Genomic DNA, 13,142 nt, shown 5'->3' with positions numbered 1-13,142 from the left:
CAAATGTGCATGTGTCTGCTCAAACGGTCAGAAACAGACTCCATGAGGGTGGTATGAGGGCCCGACGTCCACAGGTGGGGGTGTGCTTACAGCCCAACAACCGTGCAGGACGTTTGGCATTTGCCAGAGAACACCAAGATTGGCAAATTCACCACTGGCGCCCTGTGCTCTTCACAGATGAAAGCAGGTTCACACTGAGCACATGTGACAGAGTCTGGAGACGCCGTGGAGAACGTTCTGCTGCCTGCAACATCCTCCAGCATGACCGGTTTGGCGGCGGGTCAGTCATGGTGTGGGGTGGCATTTCTTTGGGGGGCCGCACAGCCCTCCATGTGCTCGCCAGAGGTAGCCTGACTGCCATTAGGTACCGAGATGAGATCCTCAGACCCCTTGTGAGACCATATTGCTGGTGCGGTTGGCCCTGGTTCCTCCTAATGCAAGACAATGCTAGACCTCATGTGGCTGGAGTGTGTTCAGCAGTTCCTGCAAGAGGAAGGCATTGATGCTATGGACTGGCCCGCCCGTTCCCCAGACCTGAATCAATTGAGCACATCTGGGACAATCGTGTCTCGCTCCATCCACCAACGCCACGTTGCACCACAGACTGTCCAGGAGTTGGCGGATGCTTTAGTCCAGGTCTGGGAGGAGATCCCTCAGGAGACATCCGCCACCTCATCAGGAGCATGCCCAGGCGTTTGTAGGGAGGTCATACAGGCACGTGGAGGCCACACGCACTACTGAGCCTCATTTTGACTTGTTTTAAGGACATTACATCAAAGTTGGATCAGCCTGTAGTGTGGTTTTCCACTTTAATTTTGTGTGACTCCAAATCCAGACCTCCATGGCGTCTGATGTTGATAAATTTGATTTCCATTGATAATTTGTGTGTGATTTTGTTGTCAGCACATTCAACTATGTAAAGAAAAAAGTATTTAATAAGAATATTTCATTCATTCAGATCTAGGATGTGTTATTTTAGTGTTCCCTTTATTTTTTTGAGCAGTGTACATTTTGTATTGTAGTGGTATATGTGATCTAAGTTCCTCAATGTGTTTGGACCCCAGGTAGAGTAGCAGTTCCTTCCAAGGAAGCAAATTGCAATCCCTAATACAAATAATCAGATGAACAAATGTTTTTTTTCTCCCAGGGTATTGCAGTTGGCAATGGGATGTCAAGTTATGAGATGAATGACAACTCTCTCGTCTACTTTGCTTATTACCATGGACTCCTTGGGACAAGGTACTGTTATTGCGTTTTCCTAATGTCATATCCTGGTCTCAGATCTGTTTGTGCCCTTGCCAACTTACATTTTGTCAAAGCTAAGCATGCTGGGTATGATGGCACCAACAGACTAGCACTTAGTCAGGCTTGGTTAAGTGAAGCCTACATGKACAGAATGAATTACCACTGGTTATGTGGTTCTGTCTTCCTGGCAGGTTGTGGATTGACTTGCAGGCCTATTGCTGCGACGGTGGACAATGTGACTTCTACAACAATCAGAACCCCAACTGCTCCAGCAATGTGAGTCCATTTACTATGATTGATTCTCCATTTTTAATAGGTCTTGGATTTATTGACAACATTCTTCGGTCACATTGATTCTCAATGGAAACAAAACACTAAATGATTTTAAGTGTAGAGGTATATTCAGTAGTTGCAATGACTAGTTTGTGTAAAATTCTGTCAGCACCAATTTACATGTTTTACTATTTCTATACACAGTACCAGTCAAAAGTTTGGACACTTACTCATTCCAGGGTGTTTGATTTTTACTGTTTTCTACATTGTAGAATAATTAATACATCAACTATGAAATTCCACCTATGGAATCATGTAGTAACCAAGTGTTTTTAAAGAAATCTAAATATATTTTGATTTGTTTAAAGTAGCCACACTTGAGTGTTTTGCATTCTCAACCAGCTTCATGAGGTAGTCACCTSGAATGCATTTCAATAATAGGTGTGCATTGTTAAAAGCTAATTTGTGGATTTTCTTTCTGCAAAGCGTTTTAYAATATKATTTGTGTTATGACAAGGTAGTGATGGTATACAGAAGATTGCCCTATTTGGTAAAAGACCAAGTCCATATTATGGCAAGAAAAGCTCAAATAAGCAAAGAGAAATGCAGTCCATTACTTTAAGACATGAAGGTCAGTCTGAAAAATTAAGAACTTTGAAAGTTTCTTTAAGTGCAGTTGCGATGAAACTGGCTCATGAGGACCGCCACAGGAAAGGAAGACCCTGAGTTACCTCTAATGAACTTATCCTCTGCAGCAGAGTTACCAGCTTCAAAAATTGGTAATTAACTACACCTCAGATTGRAGCCCAAATAAATGCTTCAAGGAGTTCAAGTAACACACATCAACTGTTCAGAGGAGACTCAATCAGGCTTTCATGGTCGAATTGCTGCAAAGTAACTAGTGGTCGACCGATTAACCGGCATGGCCGATTTCAAGTTTTCATAGCAATCAGCATTTTGAGGCCGATTGTACTCCGAGGAGACTGCGTGGCAGGCTGACCAACTGTAATGCGAGTGCAGCAAGGAGTTAAGTTGCTAGCTAGCATTAAACTTATCTTATAAAAAAAAAAAAATAATAATCTCACATTATCACTAGTTAACTACACATGTTTATTTAGCTTGTCCTGCGTTGCATATAATGCGGTGCCTGTTAATTTATCATCGAATCACAGCCTACTTAGCCAAACGGGTGATTTTAATAAGCACCTTTGTGGGGAAAAAACACTGCCATTGCACCAATGTGTACCTAACCATAAACATCAATGCATTTCAAAAAATCAATACACAAGTGTGTTTAAAAAACAAACAATAAAAAAAAAAGAATATTTAGTTAAAATTGCCTGCTAACATGAATTTCTTTTACTTAGGGAAATTGTGTCCCTTCACTTGCGTTCTGTGCAAGCAGAGTCGGACTGTATGCAGCAGTTTGGGCCACCTGGCTCTTTGCGAACTGTGACGACCATTTCTTCCTAACTAAGACTGTAAATTGCTAGACTTTTACAGAATTATGACAATATTGACGGTTGTACAATATTTAGACTGATGGATGCCACCCGTTTGATTAAAATACTGAACGGTTCTGTATTTCACTGAAAAAGTTTTGTTTTTGAAGTGATTGTTTCCGGATTTGACCACGGCTCGTATTTCTGTTTATTATAATTAAGTCTATGGTCTGAGCGGTGGTAGGCAGCAGCAGGCTCGTAAGCATTCATTCAAACAACACTTTCCTGCGTTTTGCCAGCAGCCCTTCACTGTGCTTCAAGCATTAGGCTTGAAGTCATAACAGCACATCAACTCCTGAGATTAGGCTGGCAATGCTTAAGTGCCCGTAAGAACATCCAAAAGTCAAAGGTATATGAAATACAAATGGTATAGAGATGGTCCTTTAATTCCTATAACTACAACCTAAAACTTCTTAACTGGGAATATTGAAGACTCATGTTAAAAGGAACCACCAGCTTTCATATGTTCTAAGCAAGGAACTTAAACGTTAGACTTTTTACATGGCACATGTTACACTTTTTGCATTATTTAAACCAAATTGAACGTTTCCTTTATTTGAGACTAAATAGATATAAAGTTAAAATGAGTTCGTCATTCAGTGTGTGATATTTAACCGGTATCGGCTTTTTTTGGTCCTCCAATCAGTATGGCTGTTGAAAAAATCATTATCGGTCAACCTCTAAAAGAAACCACTGCTAAAGGACACCGATAAGACTTGCTAGGGCCAAGAAACACTACTAATGGACATTAGACCGGTGGAATTCTGTCCTTAAGACGGATGAGTCCAAATTCGATTTTTGGTTCCAACCGCTGTGTCTTTGTGGCGCAGAGTAAGGGAACGGATGATCTCCGCATGTGTGGTTCACACCATGAAGCGTGGGGGTGCTTTGCTGGCGAGTCTGATTTGATTTAATTCAAGACATGGTTACCACAACATTCTGTAGTGATACACCATCCRATCTGYCTTGCGCTTAGTGGGACGATCATTTGTTTTTCAACAGGACAATGACCAAAACACCTCCAGGCTGTGTAAGAGCTATTTGACCAAGAAGGAGAGTGATGGAGTGCTGCATCAGATGARCTGMCCTCCACAATCCCCTGACCTCAACCCAATTGAGATGGTTTGGGATGAGTTGGACCGCAGAGTGAAGGAAAAGTAGCCAGTTCAGTGTATGTGGGATCTCATTCAAGACTGTTGGAGAAGCATTCCTCATGAAGCTGGTTGAGATAATGCCAAGAGTGCAAAGCTGTCGTGAAGGCAAAGGGTGACTACTTTGAAGAGTCTCAAATCTAAAATATATTTTGATTTGTTTAACACTTTTTTTGGTTCTACATGATTCTATAAGGGTTCATAGTTATGTTTTCACTAATCTATAATGTAGAAAATAGTAAAAATAAAGAACCTTGAATGAGTAGGTGTCAAGTTGTCTGGTACCTAAATTAATTTGATCTTTATATCACCTAGCTTAATGAGGTGCAGGATGTTGTCTACAATTCTGGACTAAACATCTACAACCTGTATGCCCCCTGTCCTGGAGGAGTTGGCCAGCGAGTCGGGTAAGACCAGTTACTTGACAGATTTCACTGTCTTCACACAAGAACCAGCTTAATTCCTTCTACATGAAAATGAAGGGTTTGAAGTTGGGGTCAATTAAATTCGGGAAGCTAACATTCCAAATTTTACTCATTTTGGAATTAGATMTTCTGTTTACTTCCTGGATTGAATTGGAATGTACACCCTACCCTGCTTAATACACAAGCTATGGTAATTAAACTGAATCTCAGACCTGAGGGGTATCCTATGCTTTTAGGTAAGGTACATTGGGCTTTCTAAAGCTATCCAGCTTCAGCCATACTACTATGGTTATTACTCGTCCGCCTGCCGCTAAGTCTAGCACGTACATGTCATGCATGCTAGTCGAACGCCCAACTCTTCATTGAGACCATGTGAAACACCCTTGGATTGATAAGTTAGTGCCACATTGTAATTTGTGCTGAAATCAAAACGAAACACCATCTTACAGATTCTGCAGACTATGGTGTGAAATGGGCTCTTATAGAAGTGCTGGCTTTATTTTATTATCAGTGTATTGCTTATCAATTCACAAGAAATACATAGCGTTACTTTTTACTGTGCGTGAAGTTAAATTCTCATTACTAAATGTGATTGTCATTTTAAAACCTGTATTTAATCGGTCATCTTCCTCGTATGAAGTGGCTTCTGAAGCTATCTTTAAGAGMGACGGTTGATTTCATTGGTCCTCAAGTTGCGGCTCACACTTCATTCAGGATAAATTGAGTGTCTGCCCTGCAACAGGTTCATTCTGAAGGTTTTGTTGCCATAGAAATATACCTGTTAAAAAGGTGAACCACTTTTGGTACCGGTTGACCAAAGTTGCCTTTAACTCTAACCACGTATGTAAATGTCCCTTTTCTAGGATCCTGTCTTTCAAAGATAATTCATAAAAATCCAGAACTTCACAGATCTTCACTGTAAAGGGTTTAAACACTGTTTCCCATGGTTGTTCAATTAACCATAAACATGCACCTGTGGAATGGTCGTTAAGACACTAACAGCTTAGGKAATTAAGGTCACAGTTATGAAAACTTAGGACACTAAAAAGGCCTTTCTACTGACTCTGGAAAAACACCAAGGAAGATGCCCACATCATCTGTGTGAACGTGCCTTAGGGATGCTGCAAGGGGTCATGAGGACTGCAGATGTGGCCAGGGCAAGAAATTGCAATGTCCGTATTGTGAGACGCCTAAGACAGGGAGACAGGACGGACAGCTGTGGCAGACCACGTGTAACAACACCTGCACAGGATCGGTACATCCGAACATCACACCTGAGGAACAGGTACAGGATGGTATAACCGCCCGAGTTACACCAGGAATGCACAATCGTTCCTGCTCAGGCTGTCCGCAATAGGCTGAGAGGCTGGACTGAGGGCTTGTAGGCCTGTTGTAAGGCAGGTCCTCACCAGACATCACCAGCAACAACATGGCCTATGGGCACAAACCCACTGTCGCTGGACCAGACAGGACTGGCAAAAAGGGCTTTTACTGACGAGTCACGGTTTTGTCTCACCAGGGGTGATGGTCGGATTCGCGTTTATCGTCGAAGGAATGAGCATTACACCGAGGCCTGTACTCTGGCGCGGGATCGATTTGGATGTGGCGGGGCGGTGTGACACAGCGTCATCGGACTGAGCTTGTCATTGCAGGCAATCTCAACACTGAGCGTTACGGGGAAGATATCCTCCTCCCTCATGTGGTACCCTTCCTGCAGGCTCATCCTGACATGACCCTCCAGCATGACAATGCCACCAGCCATTCTGTGTGTGATTTCCTGCAAGACAGGAATGTCAGTTCTGCCATGGCCAGCGAAAAACCCGGATCAATCCCATTGAGCACGTCTGGGACCTGTTGGATCAGTGGGTGAGAGCTAGGGCCATTCCACCCTGAAATGTCCGGGAACTTGCAGGTGCCTTGGTGGAAGAGGGGTAACATCTCACAGCAAGAACTGACAAATCTGGTGTAGTCAATGAGATGCACTGCTGTACTTTATGCAGCTGGTGGCCACACCAGATACTGACTTTTGATTTTGACCCCCCCCTTGTTCAGGGACATATTAATCAATTTCTGTTAGTTACACGTCTGTGGAACTTGTTCAGTTTGTCTGAATCTTATGTTCACACAAATATGCACATGTTAAGTTTGCTGAAAATAAATGCAGTTGACAGGATATTTCTTTTTTTGCTGAGTTAAGTATAGGGCTCTGCATACAGTAGGTCCTAACTCTTAAAATCAAATTTTATTGGTCACATACACATACACATACACATGGTTAGCAGATACTACTGCATGGTCAGAACATTTAACAATTTCACAACTACCTTATACACAAGTGTAATGGAATGATTTAAGAATATATATATATTGGCTGAACGGCATAGGCAAGATGTAGTAGATGGTATAGAGTACAGTGTATATAAATGAGTAATGTAGGGTATGTAAACATTATATAAAATCATTGTTTACGTGACTAGTGGTACATTTATTACATCCCTTTTTTTACAATTATTATTAAAGTGGCTGGAGTTGAGTCAGTATGTTGGCAGCAGTCACTCAATGTTAGTGATGGCTGATTAACAGTCTGATGGCCTTGAGAMAGAAGCTGTTTTTCAGTCTCTCGGTCCCAGCTTTGATGCACCTGTACTGACCTCGCCTTCTGGATGATAGCGGGGTGAACAGGCAGTGGCTCAGGTGGTTGTAGTCCTTGATCTTTTTGACCTTCCTGTGGTGTAGGTGTCCTGGAGGGCAGGTAGTTTTCCCCCACATATGTAGTTGTCTTGGCTATCATTAATGTTATGATTTATCAAATCGATTAACTAATTATTACTATTAAATTAATCCTGTAACAATTAACTCATTTGCGGTCTTGGTGCACCACGGAAAAGTTGAGTTACCGTTTTCTGAATTAACTCAATGTGAAATCTTTTAGTCATCAAAATTGTTACCTTTGACCTGTCTCATTCTGAATGTCGCTAAATCATTGCTTATCTGCACGAACCCCAGCATAAATGATGAATCGGCGATATGTGAATTGGCTTAAATAAATAATCGCACAGAATTACTTAAACATACAAACAGAATAGCTTATACATTGATTACTACATAATGCAAATTCCTAGTGGACTAAACCCTATGACGACTTGGTAGACAATTGAAAGGGATGGGGACAAATTACATACAGTTGAGAACTAGGCTCATGGAAATGCAAATATTTTGCACATGAACGGCCGCTCATTTGAAAGAAAGGGTGTTTACAAAAGGAGTAATGTCTGTGCTTGCGTGGCCACTGACTTGGTTAAGACTTCATATGGAAAAAAACATTTCTCTCATTTTAGAAGGCCAACATTACATCTCTAAGTTTCATATTTAATCATAAGTTCCCCAACATTTGGATGTGAATCTGATCACTGGGAAATATACACATTCTCCTGTCCTTTGTTACACCACAAATTAGTAATGAATTCGATATCATTGTTTTAAGTACCCACTGACCCTTCCAACTGCTTGGAATACAGACATATTGTTTCTTTCAACCTTTTGATGTTACCATAATGCAATGTGTGTCTCTCTCTGTGGGAACAAAGGGATATAACTTCCATTTCTGAGAGTGGGCGAGTTTCCCTGCAGGTATTTACGACTGTCATAAAACAGGCAGCTTCKCCCCTCTTCCCCTCTGTGGGAGAGGGTGCTGTTGAGCGGACCCACTAACCTGATCTGAACCCAAGTCATGACATAGGACCTCCTGTATGCAGKGCCCTATAGTAACTCCTCTCACCACGTATATGGCTCTGCATAGGTTAAGCTAGTAGGTGTCCCTCTTCTACTCCAGATGTGTTAATGTCCTCTTGCTTTCTTCTCTGACATGTTGATGTTCTCTGTGCAGCTTTGACAATGGGAACCTGGTGATTCGAGATCTGGGTAACAGTTTCATTAACCATGAATGGACTCAACTCTGGAACCAGGTAAATTTAATTTACTGAGGACCTGTTTCAATTGTGCTTTTTCWAATCTTTGGATGTTCATTCTAGCTGATTTGTTATAATTATGTATTAGCTGTACGCAATGGTTATTTTTAGTTTTGGGTATTTTAGCAGTACCTTAGATTTTCTCATCAGTAAGGCTGGGTGTATATACTCCAAGCGGTCTCTGTAGCAAAACGTAAAGAGCAAGCATGGTTTCAACCTACTTGCACCAAAATGTCCATAAGGAGCCCATCTGTACGATSCATGATTACGTCATAGTATGTCTAGTGCAGGGTTGACCAAAGGCAGAGAACATATTCTGACTGCAAATCAAGTCTTTCATTATATGAATTTTAAATTCAAATGCMTCTGACTTCAATTCAAATTGACCCCAACCCTGGTGTAGGAGACTGTATATCCGGCCTTAGTTGTGTACCTCTCCGATCTCGTAGAAGCTGAAGGGTGTGATGTCTCTGTACAAGCTTGTGAGGCTGGACCCTCCCTGCACCAATTCTACCCCGTCTACCTTGTACCTCAACAACCCCTACGTCAAAGCAGCCCTCCACATCTCCCCCTCTGCTCTACCCTGGGTGGTATGCAGGTAAGTGACGAAGTTACGTTGGGTACAAGGACGAGGGAACTTGACTCACGGCTATCTAACGTTCAGAGGGTAGATAATATGGTCAAGATACAGGTCCTACYTCCAGGTCTTGACACTGAGGCCTTTAACCCTTTACAGGACGAGGCATTGTGGGTGGGTTTATAGTCTAGATTACCTAGGAGAATGTGTTTTATTTTTATACAATACCCATTTCTGTAATACTGAGTGGGGCAGAGCTGCACAATCTTGGTTACTCATTCACCCAAGTTGTTGGAACCTGTCATTTTGGGTCGGCATGATGGTGTGAGAAGGGTTTCACTGAGTGACTGGGGCCAATTCTAAGGTAATTGGTTCGGAGAGCAACAAACTTGCGTTGGGTTAAATTGTTTAATTGATAACAGTGCCATTTTGTGGTTCAGACTGGACCTGTTTTCCCCATCACTGCATCAATATAAATAACTGTAGGTTTAGGTCTTGATCTATCTGGACTATTTGTGTTCTCTGCTGTTACAGTGCTGAGGTGAATCTGAACTACAACCGGCTGTACATGGATGTGAGGAAGCAGTACCTGAAGCTGTTGGGAGCMCTGGTGAGCTAGTTAGAGTATTTTCTTCCATATACTGTGTTTGAGCTTGCCTGGAACAATGGCGCCAATATATGGTGGTGGGTTTGCACTATTAGAACCATTATATGGCACTCCAGGCAGGCGCCATCACTTGAGGTGTGTACATGCATCCAGTCAAAAGTTAATTCCAGGTTGTTTTTTTTTCACTATTCTACAGTGTAGAATAGTAGTGAAGACATCAACTATTGCCACTCCTAGGGAGAGTAGCAACAGTGCTGAACTTTCTCCATTTATAGATATTTGTCTTACTGTGAACTGATGACCATCAAAGCTTTTAGATACTTTTGTAACCCTTTCCAGCTTTTTGCAAGTTAATCTTAGGTCCTCTGAGATCTCTTTTGTTCAAGGCATGGTTCACATCAGCCAATGCTTCTTGTGAATAGCAAATTTTGTGAGGTTTTTTTAAAGGGCAGGGCAGCTCTAACCAACATCTCCAGTCTCATTGATTGGACTCCAGGTTAGCTACCTCAAATTAGCTTTTGGGTTCACATACTTTTTCCAACCTATACTGTGAATGTTTAACTAYGCATGTCAGAACATTTMTATTTACAATGATGGCCAAACCCAGATGACGCTGGGCCAATTGTGCACTGCCCTATGGGAATACCAATCATGGCTGGATGTGAGATTGAATTTGAACCAGGGTCTGTCGTGACTCCTCTAGCACCGAGATGCAGTGCCTTAGACTGCTGCGCCACTCAATATAGACAAGGGAAATACAATTTGTTATTAGTTTAAYCACACTATTGTTGTGACTTAGTTGAAGATCAAATTCTATGACCAATTTATGCGGAAATAAAGTTAATTCCAAAGGGGTCATACTTCTTCTTGCCACTCTATGGAATCATGTGTTAAACACACCAAAATATATATTTGAGATTCTTCAAAGTAGCCACCCTTTGCCTTGACAGCTTTGCACTCTCTGTGTTCGCTCAACCAGCTTCGCCTGGAATGCTTTTCCAACAGTCTTGAAGGAGTTCCCACATGCTGAGCACTTGGCTGCTTTTCCTTCACTCTGTGGTCCAACTCATCCCAAACCATTTTAATTGGGTTCAGGTCAGGGGATTGTGGAGCCAGGTCATCTGATGCAYCACTCAATCACTTTCCTTCTTGGTCAAATAGCTCTTTTACAGCCTGGTGGTGTTTTGGTCATTGTCCTGTTGAAAAACAAATGATKGTCCCACTAAGTGCAAGTCAGATAGGATGGTGTATCGCTGGTTAGGTGTTCCTTGAATTCTAAATAAATCAGARGGTGTCACCAGCAAAGCACCCTCACACCTCCATGTTTCATGGTGGGAACCACACATGTGGCGATCATCTGTTCACCTAATCTGCGTTTTGGAACCAAAAACCTCAAATTTGGACTCACCAGACCTAAGGACTGATTTCTACTGGTCTAATGCAATTGCTCATGTTTCTTGGCCTAAGCAAGTCTCTACTTATTGATGTGGTTTCTTTGCAGCATTTTGACTATGWYMGKKTSAMMCKTMCAGTCTCCTCTGAYCAGTTGATGTTGAGATGRATCTGTTACTTGAACTCCGTGAAGCTTTTATTTGGGCTGCAATCTGAGGCTGGTAACTCTAATGAACCTATCCTCTGCAGCAGAGGTAACTCTGGGTATTCCTTTCCTGTGGCGGTCCTCATGAGAACCAGTTTCATCATAGCACTTGATGGGTTTATGCGACTGCACTTGAAGATACTTTCAAAGTTCTTGAAATGTTCCGTATCTACTGACCTTCATGTCTTAAAGAAATGATGGACTGCATTTCTCTTTGCTTATTTGAGCTTTTCTTGCAATAATATGGACTTGGTCTTTTACCAAATAGGGTTATCTTCTGTATACCACCCCTACCTTGTCATAACACAACGGATTGGCTCAAACACATTAAGAAGGAAAGAAATTCCACAAATTCACTTTTAACAAGGCACCCATGTTAATTGAATTGCATTCCAGGTGACTACCTCATGAAGCTTGTTGAGATGATGCCAAAGCGTGGCTACTTTGAAGAATCTCACATATATACATTTTGATATAACACTTTTTGGTTACTACATGATTCCCTATGTTTCATATGTTTGATATCACTAGTCTACAATATAGAAATCCTGGAATGAGTAGGTGTCAACTTCTGACTGGTACTGTATGTGTATGAACCCAGGTCTGACTGTAATTAGGGGTCTTGGCAGTAGTACTATAAATGTTTTCTGTCTGTCTTGTAGAAATACAGAGTGCTGGTGTACAACGGCGATGTAGACATGGCCTGCAACTTCCTTGGGGACGAGTGGTTCGTGGAGTCTCTCCAGCAGGAGGTACATTAACCTTTTGCACAAAGTAAAGACACTACGTGACCGGATGGAAAAACGGAACCGGACATGACACCAGCAGCCTCATTAATGTTCAATGTGCACCATGGGAAGTTTCCCTTGAGTACAGCGCTAGGATCTGATTCCCCTCTCACAATCAATTTAGTGGGAAATACTAAACTGATGCAAGATCAGCAACAACTTCACCCTGTTCTATGCTGTGGCATGACCCTTGACCTCTGGCCCATCTCTCCCCAGGTCCAGGTGAAGAGGAGGCCTTGGCTCTACTACACCGGCGAGAGCCAGCAGGTGGGCGGTTTTGTCAAGGAGTTCTCCAACTTGGCCTTCCTCACCGTCAAGGTAACGATTCAACCAAATAGAAAATTTGACCTTGTGTTCCATCATTACCTCTGGCTGTATGGATTTCTGGCTGCAAGTACTATKATTTAGAACAAATTTCATTAACATGCTATACACACACTAAACTCTAACCCCCTGCCCTCTCCACTAGTCTCTAGCCTGTTTGTYGATCTGTGGCAAACTAACTCCATTATGTAGAGCAATTGTAACCCCAAAATACTTTGTATTAGATCACTGAGCTGAAGGCTAGGCAAGGTTTCAATCTCAGGGAAGACAACGATTCACAGAACAGTCTTGGTCACCAAACTGCTTCCTCCCGTCCGTTAAACCAAAGGAATAGGGGATAGTTGGAGGTTTTTGATAGACGTTTCCGACCAGACAGTCGGTTTTGCTGTCAGGTATACAGTACATTGTAGCTGTAGCCTGCATCCCAATCACTGCAGTAAAAAGCTTTTAACCTTCCCCTCTGGGGAAGCAGGTACTGTGGTAAGACACCATTCTCTTAAATCTGGACTTTCTCTGAAGCTACATGTTGTGTTTTTCCAGACAAGACTGAACACGAGTGCTTTAAATCAGGGTTGTGTTCATTAGACACCAAATGGATGAAAACAGACAAACTGGGAGTTCTGTTTTTTCAAAACATTTAAGCGTTTTCCTTTGCGTTCCCTAGTGAACATGACCCAGTTTGCCG

General features: G+C 42.2%; 2 protein-coding genes across 2 annotated transcripts in view; both read left to right on the top strand.

The window, feature by feature from the left end:
- Positions 1 to 13,142, top strand: part of ctsa (cathepsin A) — a 32,399-nt gene that overhangs the window by 18,804 nt on the left and 453 nt on the right. The window contains exons 7-14 of the mRNA XM_023997328.2: positions 1,148 to 1,239; positions 1,437 to 1,521; positions 4,487 to 4,578; positions 8,483 to 8,561; positions 9,014 to 9,162; positions 9,676 to 9,751; positions 12,008 to 12,097; positions 12,350 to 12,451. Of these exons, the coding sequence (XP_023853096.1) occupies positions 1,148 to 1,239; positions 1,437 to 1,521; positions 4,487 to 4,578; positions 8,483 to 8,561; positions 9,014 to 9,162; positions 9,676 to 9,751; positions 12,008 to 12,097; positions 12,350 to 12,451 (765 nt within the window). The remainder of the gene's footprint in view (positions 1 to 1,147; positions 1,240 to 1,436; positions 1,522 to 4,486; positions 4,579 to 8,482; positions 8,562 to 9,013; positions 9,163 to 9,675; positions 9,752 to 12,007; positions 12,098 to 12,349; positions 12,452 to 13,142) is intronic.
- ube2c (ubiquitin-conjugating enzyme E2C) overlaps positions 5,033 to 13,142 on the top strand; it is a 74,778-nt gene continuing 66,668 nt past the window's right edge. The window contains exon 1 of the mRNA XM_070445791.1: positions 5,033 to 5,037. The gene's annotated coding sequence lies outside the window, so the exon portion shown is untranslated. The remainder of the gene's footprint in view (positions 5,038 to 13,142) is intronic.

Source organism: Salvelinus sp. IW2-2015, linkage group LG11 (assembly GCF_002910315.2).
Source record: "Salvelinus sp. IW2-2015 linkage group LG11, ASM291031v2, whole genome shotgun sequence".
NCBI classification, from domain to species: Eukaryota; Metazoa; Chordata; class Actinopteri; order Salmoniformes; family Salmonidae; genus Salvelinus; species Salvelinus sp. IW2-2015.
Note: the sequence above shows the minus strand (reverse complement) of the source record. Positions and strands in the feature narration are given on the sequence as shown.